The following is a 24,718-nucleotide window of genomic DNA, read 5'->3' on the forward strand; positions in this document are numbered from 1 at the left end:
GTCTGGTTAGTTTGGTGCATCGAAAACCATATATAATTATATGGTTTTAAATTTAATAGCGGGTGAGATTGTGGTTTTTTTATATCAATAATATCGATATAATAATAAATAAATAAAAATAATAATTTTAAAAAAAAATTTGCTCATAAGTAATAACGGAGCTGAGACCAAATAAATATAGATATAGGTCTAATTTTTGGACCCGATTGATTGGGTCCTGGTCCAAAACGCGGTCCGAATCTATTTAAATGTGTGTCCATGTCGAGCCGGACGGGACCCTGACCCCTAGACTCAAGCACCAACCACAAAGTGGCTCTCTCTCCCTCTCTACTCGTCTACGTGAGTGTGATAGCTACTACTAACTGGTGGCCTCTACCTTGATACATAGTTTCTTCTCTCTCTAGATTTGTATGGGTTGGTGGCTGCACAAAGTTTCTCGCTCTAGACTGTATTCCAAAAAGTGAGACAGGCCGCCCCCTTTCTCTCTCGACCTTTCCTTTCCGAACCGAAGAAAAGACGGAGACGGAGACGGAGACGGAGACGGAGAAGCAAAGCAGGACCGACAAATGGAGGCCGTGATGCCCATTTACTCTCGCTCCTCCTAGAGAGAGAGAAAGGGGGGGCCATGGCGGGGTCATTTCATCCGTCTTCTGCAACAGCAAACGGGCACCCAGGAGTGAGAACCACTTCCTCCTCCTCCTCCTCGGCCTCTCTCAAGGGTTGCTGCTGCTGCCTTTTTTTCCTCCTCATCTTGCTCGGCCTAGTGGTGGTGGCGGTGTGCCTTGTAATTATACTGGCCGTTCGCCCCAAAAAGCCACAGTTTGAGCTCCAAGCCGTCCAGGTCCAGTACCTCTTGGTGGAGCCGCCGCCCCAATCCCCTTCTTCTCCTACCTCTCCATCTCTCTCATCGTCTTCCCCGGTGTTTCTCTCTCTAAATATCTCCATGTTTTTCACTGCTCTGAACCCCAATAGGGTTGGGATTAAGTATGGGCCGTCCAAGCTGGACGTGATGTACAAGGGGGTGCCTCTCGGGGTGGCCAGCGTGCCGTCGTTCTACCAGCCCGCCCACAGCACCACGCTGGTCACCACCACAGTCACCGTCCGAAGGGCTAACATTTTGCAGGCGGCTGCCCTCGATCTCGAGCAGGATGCTACCGTCAACGACCGCGTCGAGCTGCTGCTCACTGGGGATGTTGCCGCCCAGGTCCGCCTCCTCCAGATCAACTCCCCACAAGTCAAGGTAACTTATTCTTCCTGTGAAATGTAATGGCAACCCTAGCCTGGATCTTAAGCTTTGGCGAATTTAATCCGTTAGCAAATGCTGTATATTTTTGTTGGGCAACTGAATTTTTGGAATGACCTCACTTTCCTCTTTTAACCAGGCTATTAATATATGTGGCGTAACCTTCTTCCTTTGTTGCCTGTCACAATCCTGTTACTACCTCTTCTTTGTTTTGGCTGCCAAAAAAAGGAAAAAAAAAAACTCTAAAAATATTCTAAGTCCTTATCCCTCGTCTTTTCCCTCAATTTCCCCTGTTCTTTTCGTGAGTTTCGTTTTTTTATTCATGTTTTTTTAAAAAAAAAAATTCTTCTTTTTCGTTTGAGTTGGCCCCAGTGAATTTCACTTCTGCATTGTAATCAACTAGAACTTGCTCTTTTTGAAATGTCAAGAACTTCCCTTTTTTGTCTTAGATGGTGAGATGTGTGCATACCTATGATGGCAAATGCGTCCATATCCCTGAGAATCAGGTGATTGGATCGATTCGAATCAGGTCTGAGAATGTTGCATTACTGTCAATCTGTAATTTGTTTGCGCATTGTTGTCAATCTCAAGTGGTTATGCACCACTTCCAATATATTTTGATTTCCTCTTGGTCTTTTCTTTAGAAGTCCCTCTATGCAGTAACCATAGAGTAATTAGTCATTCTTACAGTTGGGAAAATTGTCAGAAATTTCTCCCCATTCATTAACAAAACTAGGAGAGTGGCATGTCCATTAGGTCATTGAATTTGTTTGAGGAGCATCTCATTGTCAGCTCATAGAACTTCCTTTCTTGTTTTGAGGGTGAGTTATTAAGGTGGCTTTGAAGCTTAGAATAACTTGCGCCATGGTGGGAACTTTCTCAGGAGTTCAATTCGTCTAAGAGGGGCCATTGTTTAGCAACGTGTTTCTTGACCATTGCCCAGATTGGATACATTTACAGTGATCTTACTTGCCTAAACTCACCCACAATCTTTCAGTCATTGTAGTGTCAATGTTTTGGGAAAATCTTATACTCTCCACGAGTTAGGGTTCAATACTCAGACTGGCCATCCACTGTCAGTACCTATCAATGGACGGTGGAGATGAGCCACTGTCCTGAGTCAAGGTTCCTGTTTTCAGCAAAACGCAAGTCATCCATGCCATCCATAGATAGTACAAATGGTGGATGCCCAATTTAGGTACCCCAAATTTTGCTCTAAGAGGGTATATAGTTTATCCTCCCCTTGGTGTGCCCTCCAGCGAAAAGAGCACATTGAAAACAAAGCAAAGTCTGACTTTTCACCTTAGTGTTTCAAATTCCTAGAACGGATACACTTCTACATGCCAGTTTTGTTTCATTTAGTCTTTCTGTTGATTATGTTTGCTGTTACAGTAGCACTTTTAGGGGATTGGATGTGTTCCTTCTATGACTGGCGAACTCGAGTTTATCAGATTGTGCATTGACATTTTCTGTGTATGATCGGTTTGATGCACACTTTTAGTGTGGTTTTGCTATGGCATGCAAGCTTCACCAGTTCCACAACTATTCTTTTCTAGTACTGTATCAACTGTGTGTGTATTTTTACTTCTATAGTCTTTTTCTGCTCTGCACTTCTGGATATTTTGTTGGATCACTGGTTTCTACAACCTTGTGGGTACTTCCCTATCCTATCATATAGATCTTGCAGATAAAGATACACCTTTCGATTGGATGGTCCATATTATTCCTAAGAAGAACAAGCACACCACCTCTTGACCGTTCGTTGTGTGATATAGGCAGCTTCTACATGATCAGGTCATTGCAAAGTAACAAACGCAAAGAAAATGTTTTAGTTCATGAGATGTAATAACACATTTCTCCTGTACTAATTTTTTATATGATTTGTTTTCTAAGTACTGCTTTTTGCACCCATGGAAATGGTGAAAATAGACTCTAGAGCATGCTGGGATTCTTGTTTAGTTTTTTAATACCCTTATTAATCAATTGGTCTTGTTAATATACTAAAAATTCCATTTGTATGCTCTGTCTTCCCTGCCGTTCAGGTGTATGTAGACTGTGCTATTGTAATTAGTCCCCGGAAGCAATCATTGACGTACAAGCAGTGTGGCGTCAATGGTCTTAATGTCTGAATCAGCTCTCTCTAATGGAGCCCACCCATCCATGAAATCTTAACAACATACCAATTGAAGTCTCCAAGTCAGGACCAAGTGAAGGTCGAGGATCGAAAGGCAAAGTTATCACAATCACGGACCCACATTGCTTGGGGGCAAGTTATGGAAGAATCGGGTGTGCGCTCTCAACTTATCCTGCGCAATGCGCCGGAATTGTCTTATAGAGATTGTTTCTTTATGTAGGATGTGTGTATTTAGAGGGCCATTTTTACTATATTTTTCTGGTTCCTCTACATTGAAGTTAAAGAAAGTTTTGCTTACCTGCAGTTTAGTTCAATGCTGTTATTTTCGTCTCAAAAGTTTTGGTCCTCTTTGTGAGCTTGTTGCAGCAGCTGCTAAAAAAAAATGCAGTTTGTTTATCATGTAGAAGGTGATTTGGAATCATTTAATTTGCTATTTTTGCAACGAGAAATCATCCTTTTACTGGCTATTTATTTGTATGTGGAAATTAAATTAGAATGATTTGTTTCAAACCTGCAAAGAAGGCTTTGCATTACTTCTCTAACATGCTTCAAATCTTCCTCATATTATGGGAGAAATAGCTCAGTTTAAAAATATTTTACATGATTCAATACAAATTTGTTAATGGCATTGTGCAACCGCCTTTAAAACTGTCCAATTCTAAAGAAAATGTTACAAAACTATTGCTTCTTGTTAGGGCTACCAATGGTCCGGGCTGTGCATTAGGCTCATGGGGGGAGCGACATTTCAGGCCATTTTTGGGCTTTGGCTGGGCCCAGTGCGGGTCAGCAGAGAATACACTCTTATCAGACTGGGCCGGGCCTTTAACGGGCAGGCCAGAAATGGCCTGGAAAGCCTGAAAACTTGCCGCTGGCCCGGTAAGTCTGGAAATATGTTTGGACCGGGCCGATAAGGCCCCGACCCATTTAGAAGCCATCTAAAAAAAAACTTCACTCCTCAAAGTTCTACCTTTTCTTGTTTGTATTAAGCTAAAAAAAAAAAATAGATGCTAAAATAATATTTAGAAAATTTAAAACCCATTCTCTCCCTGAAAACCTAAGATTTTTAGCTAGAAACTGAGTCTTTCTTTAATGGAAAGAGTTTACATAATGATGCTACCTTACAATGTAGAACTACCGATGCCCCTCAAAAATCCATCAGAAAAGGTAGTTTTAATGTTGAAAAACCCTTTGATTGATCTCACGACATCGAGATGTATGATTATGAAAAATAAACAGATTTTAAGTCTCAGATATAAGGCATTTTACAACATATTATCTACACCGTCTATTTTATGATTTTCATATATTTATAGATGTATTTGATTTTAACCATTTTTGAAATTTAAAATTGTATAATTAGATATAAAAATAGATTTTGATATAATCCTAAGAACATTTTACATCAAAATTATATACCATGATAAAATTTGAAAGTGCACCTTACCTCTACACCTATATATGCATCCCTATGTAAACTGCACCCTTCTCTAAAAGGTCATTTTCTCTCTAAAAATCTATTCTCTATAGCGGTATTTAAAAACCATTCTCTCACTTTAGAAACCCAATTTCTCTCTCTAAAAACTTGATCCCTCTTTCTCTCTTTAAAAACACTATCTTTCTTTTTTATAGATATCACAAAATATATCGAAATATTAATTTTTTTAAAAAATTATTTTAGCAGGTATTTTTTGGCTTATTACAAACAAAAAAAATTTGAAAAGGTAGACAAAAGAAAAAGAAGCAAAAAAAAAGAAAAACAAAAAAAGGGTTTCTTAATGGCCCGGCGTGGGCTCAAGCCCAGCCCAATGGTCTTTTCGGGCTGAACCTTACCACTACTTATTCAGGCTGCTGGCCGGATTTTTTTTTTGGGCACAATTTTTGGACCGGGCTGAAGTAGTTCAGGCTTTGCTGAGCATCGGGCCGGGCAACGCCCGGTGGCAACCCTAACGACATCCGAAGGACTTAATCTTAAATGGAGCACTGATTTTTGAAAATTAAGAAACCGAATGTTGGAGTGTTACCGTTGACTTTTGGTGGTTAATTACAGTTAATCGTCAATCAACAGTCGCATTCTACAATCAACTATTCACTGGACCATATACTCTATAAATAGGGCTTTTCTTTCCTAATACAAAAATATCCTCCACACTTTTTTTTATAGCTAGCGTTTCTTATCCCCTTTTTAAAATAAAGGCAACTCTGGTGTGTTAAATAGGTAAGGTTATTGGTTGCAATTGGCATACGGATGCATCCATAGCCGTCGTAGATGTAAGGTGCATCTTCAAATTTTATTATGGCATATAATTTTGATGTAAAATATTCTTAGGATTTTCTCAAAATCTATGTTTATATCTAATTATACAATTTTAAATTTTAAAAAGGGTTAAAATCAAGTAGATCTATAAACATATGAAAATCTTGAAAATAGACGGTGTAGATAATATGTTGTAAAATGCACTATTTTTTAGACTTAAAATCTTTTTATTTTTCATGGTCATGCAACTCGATGTCGAGATGATCAATCAAATGTTTTTTCAACATTAAAACTACCTTTTTCGATGGATTTTGAAGTGCATCTGTAGTTCTACATTATAATGTTGGATCCTTATATAAACCTTTTTCAAGGTTATTTTGTCCTTTTGTTGTTGCATATCTCGAGACTAATGTGTCCCATACACTTTATATACGCTGATTTAAATAAGGAAAAAGTTTATATAAGGTTGCAACCTTAAAATGTAAAACTACGAATGCATCTAAAAAATCCATCAAAAAATATTATTTTAATATTGAAAAACCCTCTAATTGATCATCTCGACATCGAGATGAATGACTATGAAAAAAAAAACAAGATTTTGAGTCCCAGAAATGATGCATCTTATAACACATTATCTAGGCTGTCTATTTTCAAGATTTTCATATATTTATAAATCTACTTGATTTTAATCATTGTTGGAGTTTAAAATTTTATAATTAGATATGAACATAAATTTTGAGATAATCTTAAGAATATTTTACCTCAAAATTATATGTTATGATAAAAATTGAAGGTGATAAATGGATTGTTTAAAGTTGCAACCTTATAAAACCACACCCTTTAAATAAATAGGGGACAAATATAGTCTCAAGACCATACTTTAGCATGACTGAAAACATGAAGACCTAACTATCTGTATTTTCATATCCTCGATAACTAGATTTTACAGCACCCATTTCACCCACAATTTTCAACAATCAATACTATATTCCGGTGAAACAATGGAAGGAACTCCAAGTTCCATCCAAGTGATGAATCACATTTTCACTAAACGAATTTCAAAAGATGGCAAGAAAAAGTAATGTTTTTGTAGACCATGCTTAAGGTCACATCCGTCATCGCCGAACACTGAATGAGGACAACCCTGAGCTATCCAAATTTCGACAAAAAGTAGTATTTGCAAGGGTTATATCTTCAGCGCACTCAGTGATCCAATGTATGATATGTACAATTTGGAGACCAAGTACCAAATAGAAGAATCGGATAATCAGATATTTCTTATTACAAATTGTTTGAAATTTAAGTTCACTAGCATTTTTATAGATGTTTATGTCATGGATATGTTAGATCTGTGGTGCTGCTATGCACTGCGGATCTAGAACATCTGTAGCAAGGGCAAACTTGGTATTAACATAAAATAGATGTAGAAATGGGTATGGGTGTAAAAAAAAATGATTTTAGGATAACGGTAATATCGAAAAATTGGAAGAATATTTTTTATCATTTCCCAAAAAAAATTATGCTTCTGGAATTTTTAAAAAGAGTTGGAGTTTGTACTTGAATTTTTAGTTGATTGATATTTTTTTTCCTTTTTTTATTTAATTCATTTTGAAGGTTTTATGGTGAAGATCCAACAAGTATTCAAAAGATTCAAGGCTTAGGATATTAAATCCTAGAAATCGAAATTTCATTTGATTTGGGGGTTGGGACTTGAGAGTTGAGAGTTCTTTCGGAGTTGAATCTAATTAGGACTTGAGTGTTCGCACACTCATTGTGCTTGAGTATTTATTATCTTTTATATTGTATATGTTATATGAACTTTTGTTCTTTGGAGTTTAAAAGTTATGTTTAAGTTGTGACTAAGAGGTTATTGTCAGGGCCTTGTGGTTGTGATGTATTTTTGGTATTTGGATGTTGTGTTAAATTATTAATTCCCATTATTATTGGGATGGAATGGATTATTTTATATTAAATGTAAGACAATGAACTCTGTTACTCTTTATTAGATTACCCGGCTATTAGGTAGCTCAAAGCTTGTATATTAGAGAAAAGTATTAAATTAAAATTTTTACTATCACATAAATAACAGATTATTATTATTTTTTTATTTTTATATTTTTACTATTTTTTTATTTTTTTAAAATTTATTGACCACATTGCATGTGATTCGCCTATCTCAAGATTGCATAGAACCGCATCCCACATCAAACCCCGATGCATCAAGTCCGCATCCTACATTTGATATCCTTGGGCTCAATCGAGATATGGATTCTCTAACTCTTTTTTTTGGTGGTAATTGACAGGGGTAGCAACGGGCTGAACACAGACCTGGACCTAGACTTGGCCTCAAGTCACTAGACCCGGACCCACCAATATCATGTGGAATCTGGACTCATTCAGACGACCCAAAAATCAAAATATCTATATATTTAAATATATTTCATAAATTTATTAAATATATACATGCATTATTTAAAGGGCAATGATTTCATGCAACCGTTGTGTTGTATAGTAATATGATGCAATTACCTTAAAAAACCATCTTATGGCCATTTGTTTGATTCATTTTTCATTCTAATAAACAATCACAAAAAAATATAAAATTAAAAATACAACCTAGAAAGTAGTTTTTTAACTCAATTAACATAGGCCGTTCATTTTGGTGATATGCTCAGATCTAGGCCTTAGAAGGATTTTTTTCATTTCCAATTTTTTTAGATGGCATTATTATCATTAGATGAACAATTTTTTATTTTAAAAAATAATAATTATGAGTTTATAAGGGCTAAGATCTTAAAATTCACAAACTGAATGGTCTAGATTCGGTTTTGGAGGGGACTCATTTTGACCTTATCTAGGGTTCAAATTGAACTTTTTTTTTTTTTGGATTGATTATTGAGATGAAGAGACTGTGTGTGAAAAATTTAGGGTCATACAAATACCACAAACATAGTTTTCTAGAAGTGTCGTAGCATTATACTATAATAAAATCGTTGCATTGGATCATTGCTCCTATTTAAATATTATAACTAAATATATATAATTACATTTATTTAAATATAATTTAAATATCATATATTGAATATTATTTAAATATCAACACATTCGGGTCATAGACCCAGACCTGGACCCATATAGTGTTCAGCTCCAAGATTTGGACCCAGACCCGACCAGCCGGGTCCAATTTTTGGACGCATACCCAGACCTAAGCCGTATCGGATCCGAAGTCCCTTGCCACCCCTAATAATTGAGAATGGGCTCTCTATCTCTCTCTTGGGTCGCAATTGAGAATGGGCTCTCTATCTCTCTCTTGGGTCGCAATTGAGAATGGGTCTCTCTCTACAGAACAGAATGGAGGTGTTCTACTTTACCGATGGGGCATATGCTTTTGTAATTGGTATCGTGCCTAGAAATCATTCTTATACTGTTGCCAAATGATACCAGTTGATTTTGAACTTAAAACATGAGAGAGAAAGATGTAGTGGACTTTGGGAGAGGCAAAAAGAAAAAATGTCCTATTTTTCAGTCAGAAAAGGCTAATTCAGGTCTTCCAACTATAAAAAAAAAGGGCCAACTTCTTTTTCATCACCCAAGTAAACGATTGGAAATTGAAATTTTAAGATAAATTACACTCACAATGCTTGTGAATGCTACTGGTTCTTAACCAAGAACCAGCAAAACTTTTGGAAATGGCTACCATCCAAGCTCCAACATCTTTGGTGAGATGAATAGGAGCTCTACTAATGTTGTAGTGGTGGATGATGTCTACTAATGTTGCACTGGTCGATGATGATGGAGGTGAAGGTGGTGCATGTTTTGCTAGCAAGTGCATGTTTGTGCCTCAGATCGGATTGACATTGTAATCCTTTTTTTTACTGTAATGTAGTACAAAAGTTTTAACTGTTTAAAAATAAAGATGCTGCATTCATACTCTTGCATTGAACCAAACGTACCAGACACAACATTAGCTATGGTAGGAATCTGCAGTTGACCTATTTAAATGCAATAACAAATACAGGTAGTATTTCAAGCAGGACTTTAAATAACAAAGAATACAATTTTTTCACCAATTTATTATGTCTCACTAGTCTTTCCAATCTTCGACAGAGGTGGATCTAGCCATTATTGAAAAATGTGTGCCTTGTTTGAGGAAATGAACCTTGCTGCTGCCTAAATTTTTCCAGAGTCCATCTCACAAACCAGTTGTAGGAATAACTGGCCTCTTCTTCCAGATTATCAAGATTTCATTGCTTCAATGACCAAGCAAAAGCCTGTACCATGTGTGGGACAAGTAAACTCCATAAACATATTTGCCCTTGGTCCAATGCACTATATCTATCTGAGACTCCATAAACATATTTGCCCTTGGTCCAATGCACTATATCCATCTGAGAATAGTAACCTATAGATATCTCTCTCTCTCTCTCTCTCTCTCTCTCTCTCTCTCTCTCTCTCTCTGTGGCTGCCAAGACCTCAACAACAAATTTTTTCATTCATTACCTCAGGAAGAGTTAAACAGGTTTTAAGCAAGATTTGAATTTGGCATTTGGAACAGTATAAAACCTATCGACTGCTACAGAAATATCGCCCCTAAGTGAATAAAAAGTTTTAACATTATATCTCACAACATAGGTTGATTTCTTTTTTCTTTCTTATCCTCCATGTACTTCTGATACAATGCCTTCCATGGAAGGCTAGAATTAGTCATTTTTCTTATCTTGTAAACAATATCGACCAATTCAGGTTAAAGAGACCTAGAACTTTCCCCAGTCTACTCAAATTCAGACGCCTTGGAGTCTTTAACATGTAGCTTGCATGACAGTTTTGTAAACACACCAATTTCTGCTAATATATGAATTCCTCCTCTGAGCAACCTGCAGCATTATTCTCAACCAACCATCATATAGGAAACACCACCGAGCATTTATGGAAATGATGGGGCTGTATATCTTTTCAAGGAGAGAGAAAGAGAAACCGGGAAAACTGCAAAAATATCACATACATTACATGTCATTCGATAACAAAACAATAAAAATAACAAGGTTCATAGCCTTTCACGCTAATATCATAGGAAATTGTTTTTTGAGTTACAGGACCACACTATATTCCCCTCATAACCTTTTTAGAAGTAGTAGCACAAAAATACATGTATTTGTTACACACAAAATAATAGAAATTGTTGTATACGCCATAGATCATCAACAATTCAATCTTGAATGATCATCCATTCGGGCTTGACCATGGGATGTTCTTGCAATGCATGTGATTGATTACGAATCCTCAAGTTCACATTCTAGTTCAGCCCTTCTACATATCCGTCGCACCACTAAAAAGAAGTAACCCTGGGCATCGCTAGTACAATCTTCCAGGGTTGGCTGGATAACTTTATGTACATGATAAGTGGCAACGTGGACATGTGCGGCGTGGATATCCTCTCTCGAAGCTGATGACATCTTGTCTGGTTGAAAAGGTTTTGACCTACATCTAATTTTCAGGTTCTGTGAGCTACCTGTGTACGTCAATTAACAATGAACACACAAAATCCATAAACAAAGCACAATTATGTGTGTGCGAATAAATTTTTTTTTTGAGGTTTTTTCAATCAACAATGAACAAACAAAATTCATAAACAAAGTATAATTATGTGTTCACAACTTTTCTTTTTTGAGGTTTTTTTCTGAGGAAGCATGTGTGCATAAAAAACCCAAAAATTTCATGATTGTCCACCGTAGATAAAAAGAATGCAGCAAAATTTCTACGGAGAACTATCTGCAAAATGAACTGGTAAGGACAAAAATTGGGCAAAGGCTCATAAGCATATGCAGATAGATATGTTCAAGTCCCAGCACACAAATAATTTGGCACAGAAACAACTCATCAATTACAGGCTTGCGAAGACCACATAGTAATTAACCACTAGCAAAAAGTCAATAACTGTATGTGAATGTGCAAATGCCAGTAGCTTACACAAATGCAACATATTGCAACAAATTGGCAATATGGACTGCAACGTAGGCTAAAATATGAACTTATTTGTTCTCTCGAATGTATGCATGGAATTTTAATATATATTCATCAAGTATATACCCTGCTGAGCTGCTTCTTTTATTCAATCTAATGTTGAAATTCCGCTACACGATGGACCTTTCAATTCAAATACATATAAAAATGAGATACAACACAATTACAATTCATCAAAACAAAAGATATAACACAGTTACAGCTAATAAAAGACCCTACAAGGCCTGATAGATGGACTCAACAGAGCTAAGCATCAAAATATGTGCACACAAAGGAAGAAAAGAGCAGAGGAGAATTCATTAACATACAGAAAACCCAAAAATCCCAAAGCAACAATCCTTATAGAAAAATTTGGAAACAACCACCAAGGCTAACGCCAAAGCCCTTCAAAATTCAAAGCCAAGGAATACAGCAAAGAAGAACTAGAAGGAAAAATCTTAAAAATCAAAGCTTCACACCTGATTTACTTGAGACCCAACAATCCAGATCTCCACTGTAACACCACCAGATTGTTGCATTCAGCCTCCTATCACAACCCCTTCACTCCCAGCCCATCAAAAACGAAACCCAAATCTCTGATAGATCCAAGCTTCCCAGCCTGAGACAGGAGAGAGCCCGTGAGGGAGAGGGAGGGAGAGAGAGAGGTAGTGGGGAGAGGGAGAGAGAGAGAGAGAGAGAGAGGTGCCGTGACAGAGAGAGGAGAGAGGCCGTGAGGGAGAGGGAGAGAGGTGGTGGTGAGAGAGAAAGAGGTGTGGGGAAGCAAACCAGACAACTTTTTGGGTTTAAATGAGACTGAGGCCATTTCTCGAGAGAGATGGATGGTTGTAAGAGCCTATGGCTGTACGGGGATGAGGTTTTGTTGGGGAGAGAGCAATAAAGGGGTGACATGTAAATGGGTGTGAGAAATTTCAACTCGAGATCAGTGATTCAAAAAGCAGACCGCCCAGGGCCTAGGCGATCCGAAAGGCCTGGGTGCATCGCCCAGGTCTAGGCGGCCCATCTGGGGGATCAATCCCTGGGTGGTTGCCTAAGCGGTACGGAACCTGCTTTGGCGGCGGCCGCTCAGGGGTGGAAAAAAAAATCGTGAGGCCATTTTACGTCATTTTTATTTTTGTTTTTAAGGCCCAAAAATTAAGGTTTTAGGTTCATTTGAAACTGAAACCTAAACCTTATTTGAGCCAAATTTAGAGAGAGAAAATCACTAAAAAAAACTAGATTGTAGTGAATTTTTAAAATCGAAGGGTTACTCAAAGTTATTATATTTACTTTTTGATGTTTTGCACAGTTATTAGGGGGTGTTTTAAAAGATTTTGAGTATTTAGAAATATCTTTGACGTAGAAGTTTGAAAATTGAGCAATCAAACTCAAAGTAAGTAGTTCTTTTTATTGCTTTAGTAATTTGCATTATTTCTTAGATGTCTTCTTTGGGATCTAATAGGAGTAGTGATCCCGGTTGAAAATATGGCTATAACCCAGATACTAATGATAAAAATTGCATAAGATGCAATTTTTGTGAAAATGATACAAAAGGGGGCCATAAACCGGTTCAAGAAACATCTTGCCGGTATCAGGGGTAATGCAGCCCCATGTAAAAAAACTCATGATGTTGTTAAAGAGGAAATATAGAATTTTATGAACTTGGTGAAAATGAAAAAAAATGAGAGATTTGCCTCTATAACGGAGATTAGGCCTGGGATTCAAGTAAATTTTGATGATGATGATGATAGCGATGAGGAAAGGATTGGGGAGGGAAGTCAAGATGTTGAGCAATCCATTATTAGGGGAAAGGGGATAGGGGAAAGGGGAAGGGAGTTGTAATTGCTTTTGGTTCTAAGACTAAGAAGCCTCGAGTTAGAGGCCCTATGGATAGTTTCTTATATCGGCCTAACCCTGAGATTGCAGGAGAGAAAACAAAAAAACAAACCACCATTGAAAATAAAATCAAGAAGTCAGAGATATAGCTGCGTATTATTTGATTACATGGTTTTATGAGGCGGGCATTCCTTTCAATACCGTTCGCTTGAGCGACTTTTATGCTGCAGGAGGTAATTGGCCAATTTTGCCCTGAGATTAAACCCCCAACCCCATATGAGCTTTCAGAGCCTTTTTTAAAAAAGGCAGTGAATGTCACGAAAGAAGCTGTAGAACTTAAAAAAGATACATGGGCTCAGTATGGGGTTTCTCTTATGACTGATGCTGGGAGTGATAGGAAGAGAATAAGTCAAATGAATTTACTTGTTAATTGTCCAGTAGCAACTGTTTTTTTTAGGTCTATTGATGCCTTTGATCATATCCATGATGCTCATTACATATTTCAAGTGATAGAGAAGGGAATCAAGGTGGTTGGGGAGCATCTTGTTGTACAACTTGTCACAGACAATGCTGCTCCTAATGTTGTTGCATTTAATTTGTTGCACATAGCTTATCGTAGAATCTTTTAGACACCATGTGCAACACATTGTATAGATCTCTTGGCGGTTTAACCGAGATATCATGTGCAGTGAAGAAGACCAAGTATGTTACGAATTTCATTTATAGCCACCATATCACCCTCAGCATAATGTGTACCTTTACAAAGAAGAAAGAGATTGTGAGGCCTAGGGTCACGAGATTTGCGACCTGATACTTATGCTTAGATGGCATACATTCGAGGAGAGTGCAGTTGATGCAAATGTTTACCTCGAATGAGTGGAGAGCATGCAAATGGTCTAAGGCTCAGGTTGGAAAGAAGGTGAGAGATATTATACTTTCTAAGGCTTTTTGGCGAGGGGTGAATGACGCTCTTAAGGTATTTTTTCCTCTTATTAAAGTCCTTTGCATGGTTGATGGTGACAATCATTCTATGGGCTATATATATGATACTATGGAGAAATGCAAAAGAGAGATAATCCAAATTTCAATGATGAAGAAACCCGCTACAAACCTGTTTGGGAGATTATTGATGAGAAGTGGGATAAGCAGCTACATCGGCCATTGCATGCAGCTGGTTATTTTTTGAACCCAGCTTTGTTTTATATTGACAAGGATATATACAAACAAATGACACAATTAAAGTCCTGGATTTAATAAGTGTGTGGAGGTGTTGATCATTGATCTTGAAATGTAGGATATTATATGCGTTGATGAGTTGATAAATTATAAGTGCTCATTAAAGTCTTTTGGGAGTCCAATGGCGATGAGACAAATGACCAAAATTCATCCAGGTATTAAATATTATTATATTAATAATATTCTTAAGTTCATCTTCATCAAGTTCAACTATTCAAGTAATCAAGTATTTCTATTATTTATTTATGATTTTTTTTATTTCTTTGCAGCCCATTGGTGGAGCCAACATAGGCGTAGTTATCCAAATTTACAAAAGTTGGTCATTCGGATCTTAAACCTAACCACTTCTTCATCTGATTGTGAGCGCAATTGAAGTACTTTTGAAAAGGTAAGGCCATAAGGGTAATTTGTATAATTTTATAAATAATACATGAACCATAGATATTAGATTTTAATTAGTTCATTTTCATTTTATTTGTTAGGTTCATACGAAGAAAATGAACATGTTTGAATCAAAGAAGTTCAGTGACCTTGTCTATGTCAAGTACAATTGATTCTATAGATTTGCTAAGAGAGATAATGAAGACCCCATCAGATAAAAAAATATAGACAATGCTATGGAGTGGTTAATTGATGATGATGAGGTCGAGGGACATGAAGGATTGACATGGGACATGGTCATGGATGCTTCAGGGACATCAACTGACCCTTCTAGGGCCACTAGAGCTTTTGCACAGAGAACAAAGGTGGAGGAAGAGGAGAAAGATGAGGCAGATTCACAAGAGACGGAGGAAGACAAGTCACAATATGTCGAGGAGGGTGACGACTCTGTCGACTCCGATGAATATGATGCCAAGGCAGCTGACCCAAGATTTTCTGATGATGAATGAATGTTAATTGTTGAATAATTATTAAACTTTGTTATTTTGAAGTTTGAACTTTGATTAAAGTGTTGTGTATTGAACATTTGAACTATTGAAGATTCTTTTGAGTCTTCAAGTATTACTTTTATAGTTTTATAATTTGGTTGGTTGGTATATTATAAGTTTTAATCGGATATGGATTATGGAGTATGAACCGACTTATGGATTATACTTATGCTTATGGAATGTATGCTAAATGCTGATATGTAGTATAATTTGAATATAACAGATAGTTTGATACTCAAATAACTGCAGAATCCTTATTTGGATTCAATTGGGCCTCCCAAGTTTTGGGCGCCGACCTAGGCGCTGGGCGGCCTGGACCCCCCAATCCACCTAGGACCTGCCTAACGCTCTTTGAAACAATGCTCGAAATTAGAAGCTTAGGATCGACGATGATCCATAGGGGTCTCATGCCATGGTAGGGTCCTACAGGATCAATACTCAATTTCTTTTTAAAAATTTTGAGAAGGTTTCTCTCTATAAAATTTCAGGTAATTTCTCTCTAAATTTTGACACAATTTCTCTCTCTAAAATTTTGAGATGCTCTATCTCAAAAATTTGGAGATACTCTCTCTCAAACTTAAAATTTGATATAATTTCTCTCTCTAAAAATTTAAGAAACTTTCTAAAACTTGAAATGTGATATAGTTTCTATCTCAAAAAAAAATTTGTGGTTTCTCCTCTAAAATTTGATATAGTTTCTCGTTCTAAAATTTTAAGATACTCTATAAAAATTAAAATTCAAGGTTGTTTTCCTCTCTAATTTGTGGGGATCTTTTGACAGAAAGAATTACATTTAATAAAAGGGGCAGGTCTAGCATGTGAAAGTAGTATTATTATCAGTTTTATCACACCTTAGACTCAAAATGAACTTTGTAAACATCCTCCCCCAGTGTTTTTAGAATCACACCCTAGACTCAAACATTGTTTTTTCTTGCCTTTATCCCTGTCAAAAAATCAAAAAAAAATTGAGACTAAAATTCCCTTCTCCTCTCTCACTCTCTCTACCCACCCTCTCTCTTTACCCCTTCTCTCTTTATACCTGCCCTCTCCTCACTCCTCTACCCGCCCTCCCTCTTTCTCTATCTACCCGCCCTCTCTCTCCTCTCTCTTTCTCTCTCTAGCGAGATTTTGGGAGAGCAAAAAACATGGCCAGAGAGAGTTTGGGAGAGAGATTTTGGGGGAGAAAGAGGAAAATAAATTGAGTTGAGATAGATTGGGAGAGAGATTTCAGGAGAGAGGGGAGACTGGAAAAAAAATGGGTTGAGAGGATTGGGTTTTTCTCCACAAATTTTTTTCTGTGCGCTCTCTCTCTCTCCCAACCTCTTTCAGCCTAGTCCCCTGCCCCTGCCCCCCCTCTCGCTTTCATGAAATCTCTCTGCCCATTATTTTGCTCTCTCCCAAAATCTCTCTAAAGAGAGAGAGAAAGAGAGAGAAGGTGGGTAGAGAGAGAAAGAGAGGGAGGACGGGTAGAGAGAGGGCATAAGAGAGAAAGAGAGAGGGCGATAAAGAGGGGGATAGAGAGAGAGAGGGCAAGTAGAGAGGGTGAGCGAGAGGTTGGCTAGAGAGTGAAAAAGGAGACTGACATTTTAATCTCAATTTTTGACTTTTTGACTGGGGGTAAATACAGGAAGAAACGGTGTTTGGGTTTAGGGTGGGGTGTGAGACTAAAAGTATTAGGGGAGGATATCTACTAAGTTCATTCGGGAGTATCTATAATTTTCCCTATATTGTATTCCCTCTCTCATGCTACACAAAGTCATGTTTTGGATAACCTAACTTTTTTCTAGATTTTGTGCACACATGCTTTGGCCTTTTTCTTGCTTATGGAAAACATGATTATGTGTTTTCTTGCTTACAGAAAACATGATTATGTGTCCAAAAAAGTTGCCAAACATGTTTTTATACAATATACCTGGGTATACAAAACATGATTTTGGATACCCTAGGATCCAAACTATACATTAATGACAGTCCCTAGTTTAAGTAACCTTCAACAAAAAGCACTCAATATAACAAGTGAACATCCTCCACTGGAGTGACCCATGCATTTCAACTTGACATGCTCTCCTCAAAATGAGAATAATACAAGGAACAAATGAATGGAACTACCTAATTGTAGTGGCTTAGCACTAAATGGAGGCTTCTCTAGCTTTGGAAGGCGATACATTATTTCTTATCTTGATAGTCTTGGCTTTGGCAATCGCAGAATCACCTCTCCTTAAGATGCTCTCCAACACTTCAACCTTCTCTAGTAACAGGCCAGCATTTGAGTTGGCTGATTGAACCAACCTATCTGCAGTTTCTACCGCTGTACATAACTATGAGACAAGTAGGATTATCAGAAAAGGCTAAAAATGTTAAATGAGGTTGACTGGTCCAAAAATAGATTTTGATATCCATTACCTTAAGGGTTAGAGCAGTCCATGAGTGGCCCGTACCTGTCAAAGCCTCATTCAGCTGTTCATAATTTTCCTGATGCAAAATACGGTTAAGTTCAGAAGAAATAAAGGCAAGTAGGAACTGAAAGATAGTCGAAAGTCACATACATTGTAAACTTCTGCAAAAATCACATCAAATAAGATGGATTAGCCACATCATAGAAGGCCTAAAGAAGTAAACCATCAAACAGAAAAAATATGCTTGTGCCCATCACTGGGTCAAATTTAGCTTGCTGCTTCGAATACCATAACTCATTCAGAATAACATAGCCACCTCACTCCGATTCACATGATTGCCACAATAACTTCGCCTTGGCTGGCCCCCTAGCGGTCAATGCCGGTCCCAAGCCCAGGTAAAGGAGTAGGGTTGTGTTAGGTAGGCAACTAGTGTAAAACTTTGCCACAACTTTTCATGAATCCTGAATCTATATTATCTGCTCATGCTAGGGCATTCCCCATAAGTGCTTATGGTCTTACTAAGAGTATAACCCTTGATAGAGTACAATGGCAAAACATAATCCATGTAGCCGATCCCGAATAGTTGGAATAAGGCTCAGATGATGATGATGATGATGACGAGATGCAACATTGAGTACAGCAGGATACTCATAGCCATATCAATGTCTTGGATAAAGAAACTGTCATATCCCTGCTCCTCGTATCCATGCCTGTATCCCAATCTGTAACTTTGCATCATAGGTTGCCACCAAAAGTGATATTGCAGTGTTTACAAAGTTTCCTTTTTTCTGAGATGTGCATATTGTAATGAACAATTAAAAGATCAAAGAGCATTCATGCTTGGTGGGTAAGAGAGGTCGCAAAAAGCCTCATTCAACCAAACATAACCTTCTTTAAGGAAAAAAAAAAGCACCAGGAATAGGACGCAACCAAGTGCAAGAAGGCATTTACTGACATCAGTAGAACAAACCAAGTGCAAGAAGGCATCTGCTGATAACTGTAGAACAAATTTGGGCTTTGGTTTCCACCACATTGCAAATGCTCAAATCCTCACAACACAATGTGGAGTTGTATGTTGTGTTTGGCAAGGGTGAATAACTCTTGAAAAGGAAGAAGCATCTAATTCATTCATGCACCCTCCATTTGGGCTAGGGGATATAGCTCAATTGGTGGAGCTCCGCTCTTGCAATAGTCATTACAACTACAGGTTGAATGTCTAACTTTCCAGGACCAGGAGTAATGATAGTATCCTCACTTTAAGTAATGCGAAGAGATGCAAACATGCCACTAAAAGACTATTGAAGCAAATATCAGCTCTCAGTGGACATTTGGAGATCACACCACACATATTGTCAAGGGTCAAATTGCTCTTCGGCGTACTAACAAGATCTATCTGGACAATAATGACTGAGGTTCTCATCTACCTCCCTAAGACCCCCGAGACTGTTCCTTGGAGTTGGACTAGTCCAGCACTAGTGAAGTCATAGAAGAGGGAGAGGCAGGAAGTCATTCTATACCAAAAGGTCTTATCTTACAGTCATTCTATACTTCTTGCCAGAAGGGTGCAGCAAGAATACACTTCCATATGACTAACCTTTTGCAGTGAGGTGGAAGTGAAACCATACCAAATAGGAACTTACCAACAGATTGCAGCATGACCCATACTATCCCAAACAACCCTAAAAGGATCCAACCTCAGTGCCAAATCAACAATGGAGCAAGAGATGACCCACTATTTCACCATGATCCTGACACAAGATTCAAACAAGATTCACCAGTAAGAGGGTTACCTAAGAAAGTGAATATTCAAGTGCTAGGACATTATGTGGAGCAAGATTCTAGAATCAACTGAGATAGATGGGAACCAAATGAGGCTCTAAATTACCCTTTGTTATGCAATTGATAAGTTCATCTCAGAAATGAGAAAATGAAAGCCTTTGTTTTTCTCCCTTTCTTTTTTTTCTTTTTTTTTTTTTCCTTTTTTTTTTTTTCTTTTTTTTTTTCTTTTTTTTTTTTCTTTTTTTTTTTTTCTTTTTTTTTTTTCTTTTTTTTTTTTTTTTTTTGTTGGGGAGGGGGGGAACACGTGAGGGGATGGGTGGCTTTTGTCACCATGGGAGTCTACATGGACAAGTGCAAGAGTCAAAATATGTGAATAAAAAAACGAGGGCTTTCTTGCTAGATTATTTTGAAATTTCACAACTTTTATCCAGTGTAACTATGTTCAAATGGACTTGACTGTGAGATGATGTCACTAGCCTTCATAAAACTCTTTCCTTTTGCAACTAGGACCACTCAGGTCTTGCCAGACCAGTTGGGTCAACACAATCTGAAGGCAAATCAGCTAATGCTACACCCCATAGTACAAATTCTTCAAACTGGATCAACATCTCGATATAGAAAATCAAGCGGGTTGTATCAAGTCTTTACGTAGATGAGATCGAGTGACAATACTAGATCACATCCATTAATATTCTTTTCTCAGAGGTTGAAAACTATGTTTTTAAGTTCCAATTGGAGAACCAAAAACCAACTCAGGGTTTTCCACTTTCTTTAAGAAAACTCAAAACAGATAAGCAGCTAAGTTTAATCAGTTCAGCCTTATCTAAGGGAGATAGAGCCCCCATTCCTTTACCCAAACATCATGGGAAAATTTGCCTTTCCATTTTACTTGGATAGAAAAGGAAAAGTTGTGTTACTTATGCTTTGTTATTCCCCAGGGTGTATTGTCGTAGATCAATCAATGTTGAAGTGCACCATTTGCATATCTTTTATAAGATTACTATGAGCAACCCCAACTCTTTCTGGCTGCACCCTTATGTCGCCCCACTCGACCCCCTCCCACCCCGCCCCAAAAATCGTCAATGATTTGGGGATTTTGTCAATGACCCTAACATCTCCCTCCCTCCCTCCTAAACAATCCCTGGCTCCTACCTTCACAAAATTTCTCCATTCCAAGTGCCTTTGATGCATATGTATTAGCACCATTACGCCCTGCGCTCAATAGTATATTGGGGAGAAGAGATCTTAGGAGGAGTAATTCTCTCCAAAGAGAATGATTGGAAGAAGGGTCTCTTGGGGCTGTTTATTCTTATGCACCAGTCCCTAGGAATGTGAATGTGGAGGAGAGGGCTGAGAAGTAAGTAAAGGATTTGAAGAGACACAGGACTTTCAAGAATTTGCATAATTTCATACTGAAGAAGGTAAGATATCTTGTAAGAATCGTTGGGAAACGAAAGAAAAGTTGCATGAAAAATTCTTTTCTAAATGCCAGGAAGTTAGCCTGAGACTTATTTTCTGAAAACTTTTCCAGTGGGAGAATCTGGTTTGTGAAAAGAGAGGGAGGAGGGAGGTCCTGAGAGAGGATGGAGAATTGGCACTTATTTGGCATTTCTCTAAAGCTAAATAACATTTTAGTAAATAATAGGTTAGGAAAGGTGGCGAGGAGGTTATCTATCATTTTCATTCCCTTTTTTTTTTTTTGTCTTTTTCTTTTTCTGGTAGTAGACGGAGGGGTTTGGTCCATGGAGTTTTACATAGGCCCAAGGGTCTATGTGGACAATAATTTCCAGGGAGGGGGGCTGTAAACTCAACATAGCACAGTTTTACATAGGCTCAAGAGTTTTACATATTAACTCACAATGTTGATTCAAGAATTGTCACAGATATTAAACTCAACATAGCACAGTTCTTGGAAATGTCCCATGTTAAGGTACTTTATGCTCTGTGTTACAGTGGGTTGTAATTCCGTATTGATGATGAAATATTGAATCTCTAAGTTCCCCATTGTCTAAAGAAGCCAAAAAAAATTAGTCGTCATAAAACACATAAGGAGCCAGGACCTGATTGTTGAGGAATTATAATGAAGACTGATGCATCATCTCATCAAATCTTACGGTATAATTAACTTTTTGGTTCTCATATGTGTTCAAGCATTTCAACTTTGGATCTTATCTGATTCATGGATTGTACTTTCTCAATCATAACAATAAAGACACATCCTAAATTTGTAACTGTCAAGATTAAATCGTAAAGCATAAACATAAAAATAATGTACTTACTACAAAATCCTAGAGAAACATAACATGAGCTGAACAACACAGACAACAGTGTTAACCAAAAGAGAAATGAAAGGGAGCAAATGGAGCTTTAGTTTGCTCACTACGTTTTATGATTTTGAAATTGAAAATAAACAGCAAAAGATCACAAGTCAAAAGTCCATTACAGGACAAATTATTATCATGGAATGTGACATTTCAGCCATGAACATAACTTTATATTGCAATGACCTAATTCATGCATTATATGATAACATTAATTAAATACACTGGTTGGAAGTAGCCAACCCCAAATAATTGGAAAAAGGTTCTGATGATGATATTAGTTGGAAGTAGTGAAAAAATGTATGGGGATTTATGGCTTCATTGAAGGTGTGGCCCTTGATATTGCAGAATGGCGAACCAGGATTCGCGTAGCCGACCCAAATAGTTGGGAAAATGCTATGACGATCATGATGATGATATTGGTTAATCTTGTTTATTTGAGGCTCCATCTATGAATATCTTCAATCCAGAATTTGATTTACGACAAGCTAAGGGATGTAAATCATTAATATTTGTAAAATTTGTGGTAAATACTTCAGTATTTCGGGTCTTAGATATTCATACTAGAGAAGAACTTAATGGCATCAGGAGACAACTTTAGCCATGATTTTCACGAATGTAATTCAAAAATCTGTCATGTAATTCAAGTCCTGGCCAACGTTGTCGATTATGGACAACAAAAGAAGGACCATTTTCAACCAAAATGATTCATCTGAGAACCTCCTTACACAAATGAAACACATTTGACAACAATTACAAAGAACCCAACACATTTGAAAGCCTCAGAATTCTCAAGAAACAAGGTGAGCAAACATCTTGGACAAGAAATGGGATAGCCACTTTAAGGCATACAGAACCTTTCAAATACCAGCTACTGAAACATCAGAGAAATGCAATAACCTAGAGGATTTGATTGACACTATTTCGAATTTTCGACTTTAAATTACCTAAAGATCATACGCCCATTAAGCTAAAAGAAAAACCAAACCGAACGCTTCGAGGTTAGATAAACTGTCTAAATCACAGGTATACATACATGGAATTAATTATAAAGAAAAACAAACCTCAAATAGGGATTGAAGGTGAAGGGGGCGATGATGATGATGGTCTACTACTTGTGGTTGTTGTTTAGAGGAGAGATCAGGATGAGCGGTGGCGTCCTGATGGTGTTGAGAGAGATCACTCAGCAAGTCCCCTATGGAAAGTAGAGGACCTCCCACACGTCCTCCTGACGTCATCCCTGCTCTGCTTCCCAACAACAAAAAATCTCTCTCATAGTCTTCCCCAGTGTTTCTCTCTCTAAATATCTCCATGTTTTTCACGGCTCTGAACCCCAATAGGGTTGGGTTCATAGATAGCAAATCGCCGTTTAATCGGCGATTCTTTCATAAAATCGGATTTTTTCATAAAATCGGAGTTTTTTCATAAAATCTGCGTTTTTATGGAAACAGTTTTAAATGGCGACTTTTTTACAAGGCCGGCAAAACATCGCGTAGTTTTCATAAAATCGTTTAAAAAGCGCTTTTTTATAATACAATTTAAATCACGCCAAAAAATCGTATCTTTTTTTACCTATAAATTTTTTGAAAGATTTTTTTTTTCTTCTTCATGTTTTGTGTATTGCAGCCTTGCTACTTTCATGTTTTTGAAAAAAAATATTATTTCAATAAAAAACAACCTAAAATAGAAATTTTTATCTCAGTTGTTCTTCAAAGCCACAGTTACAAATTGAGAGGTATGAAAAAAATTTTCCCTTTTTTTAAAAACTTAAAACAAATAGATGCAGATTTCAATTGTTATTATGAAAAATCATTGTGTAAATAAAATATTGTTTATAGCAAATCATTTTGTAAAGTATCATTGTGTAAATAAAATCATATATATGCGGATTTTTGTGATAATTGTTTTTATAAAAATACTGTTTATGGTACAAATTAGAGATCAAAACGTAGTCTTTTACTGATGAATGAGAAACAGAGAGTGTGATTACATGATCAAGTAATCAATATTTTGTTTTTTATTATGTGATAACAAAGATAAACAATATAGTGTAAACTGTAATCTTACTGGAGCAAGCAATTGTATAATCCTTTAGCTCTGCTTGCTGCTTCACCAAAAACAATGAAAAATCCTCTTGCATTTCTCTCTCCAAAAATTAGTTAGGGCCTCTTCACAAATCAGTATAGTTAGGGCCTCTTCACAAATCAGTATAGTTATGGCTTTCCCTCAAACAACATCTCAAATTAGAGAGAAAAACCGCCTTCAAACTATCCCAAATCATCATCCCATCTTCCTTTCCTCTCTCTAAAAAAAAGTTATGGCCTTCCTTCTTCCTCTTCTTCTTCTCTATGTAAACCCTAATCGCTATGAGCCCAACCCTATTTTCTTCTCTTCCTTCTTCCTTCTTCCTTCTTTGAATCGTAAACAACAAATATTAAAAACACCAATTTTCTACGAGCTTCGTTTCAATTAAAGAACTTTAACCATAGTTATGAGTGACCATAGTCACCATACCATAGTTAAATCATTGTCATGAAAAAAACAAAAATCGTATATTTTTTTAGGTACCTGGTGTGATGTTTAAGTGTTCAAT

General features: G+C 37.2%; 2 protein-coding genes and 1 long non-coding RNA gene across 7 annotated transcripts; 2 read left to right on the forward strand and 1 right to left on the reverse strand.

The window, feature by feature from the left end:
- Nucleotides 1-204: 204 nt before the first annotated feature.
- Nucleotides 205-3,844, forward strand: LOC18425584 (uncharacterized). The gene is made up of 2 exons (XM_006830130.4): nt 205-1,240; nt 3,286-3,844. Exons 1-2 carry the CDS (start codon nt 626-628, stop codon nt 3,370-3,372), a joined length of 702 nt encoding a protein of 233 aa, XP_006830193.1. The 5' UTR covers nt 205-625; the 3' UTR covers nt 3,373-3,844.
- A 6,768-nt stretch (nt 3,845-10,612) lies between these two features.
- Nucleotides 10,613-24,410, reverse strand: LOC18425583 (histone-lysine N-methyltransferase). Of its 5 annotated transcripts, XM_088865076.1 has the most exons (5): nt 24,193-24,410; nt 23,190-23,370; nt 18,033-18,101; nt 17,739-17,947; nt 10,613-11,140 (listed from the first exon to the last, which is right to left on the reverse strand). In XM_088865076.1, exons 2-4 carry the CDS (start codon nt 23,361-23,363, stop codon nt 17,759-17,761), a joined length of 432 nt encoding a protein of 143 aa, XP_088721202.1. In that variant the 5' UTR covers nt 23,364-23,370; nt 24,193-24,410; the 3' UTR covers nt 10,613-11,140; nt 17,739-17,758. The 5 variants fall into 5 exon arrangements, 4 of the variants coding, with proteins under 4 accessions (XP_088721202.1, XP_088721201.1, XP_011629357.1 ...); XM_088865075.1 differs by lacking the exon at nt 24,193-24,410 and having other exon boundaries at nt 23,190-23,975; XM_011631055.3 differs by lacking the exon at nt 10,613-11,140 and having other exon boundaries at nt 17,502-17,947.
- LOC148782388 (uncharacterized) lies at nt 14,777-15,562 on the forward strand. The gene is made up of 3 exons (XR_016054339.1): nt 14,777-14,855; nt 14,970-15,088; nt 15,183-15,562. It is a non-coding gene; the product is annotated as an uncharacterized LOC148782388 (long non-coding RNA).
- Nucleotides 24,411-24,718: the final 308 nt, after the last annotated feature.

The sequence above is a fragment of the Amborella trichopoda genome, chromosome 4 (assembly GCF_054954075.1).
Source record: "Amborella trichopoda isolate Santa Cruz 75 chromosome 4, AtrichopodaSantaCruz75HAP2 v2.0, whole genome shotgun sequence".
Taxonomy (NCBI): domain Eukaryota; kingdom Viridiplantae; phylum Streptophyta; class Magnoliopsida; order Amborellales; family Amborellaceae; genus Amborella; species Amborella trichopoda.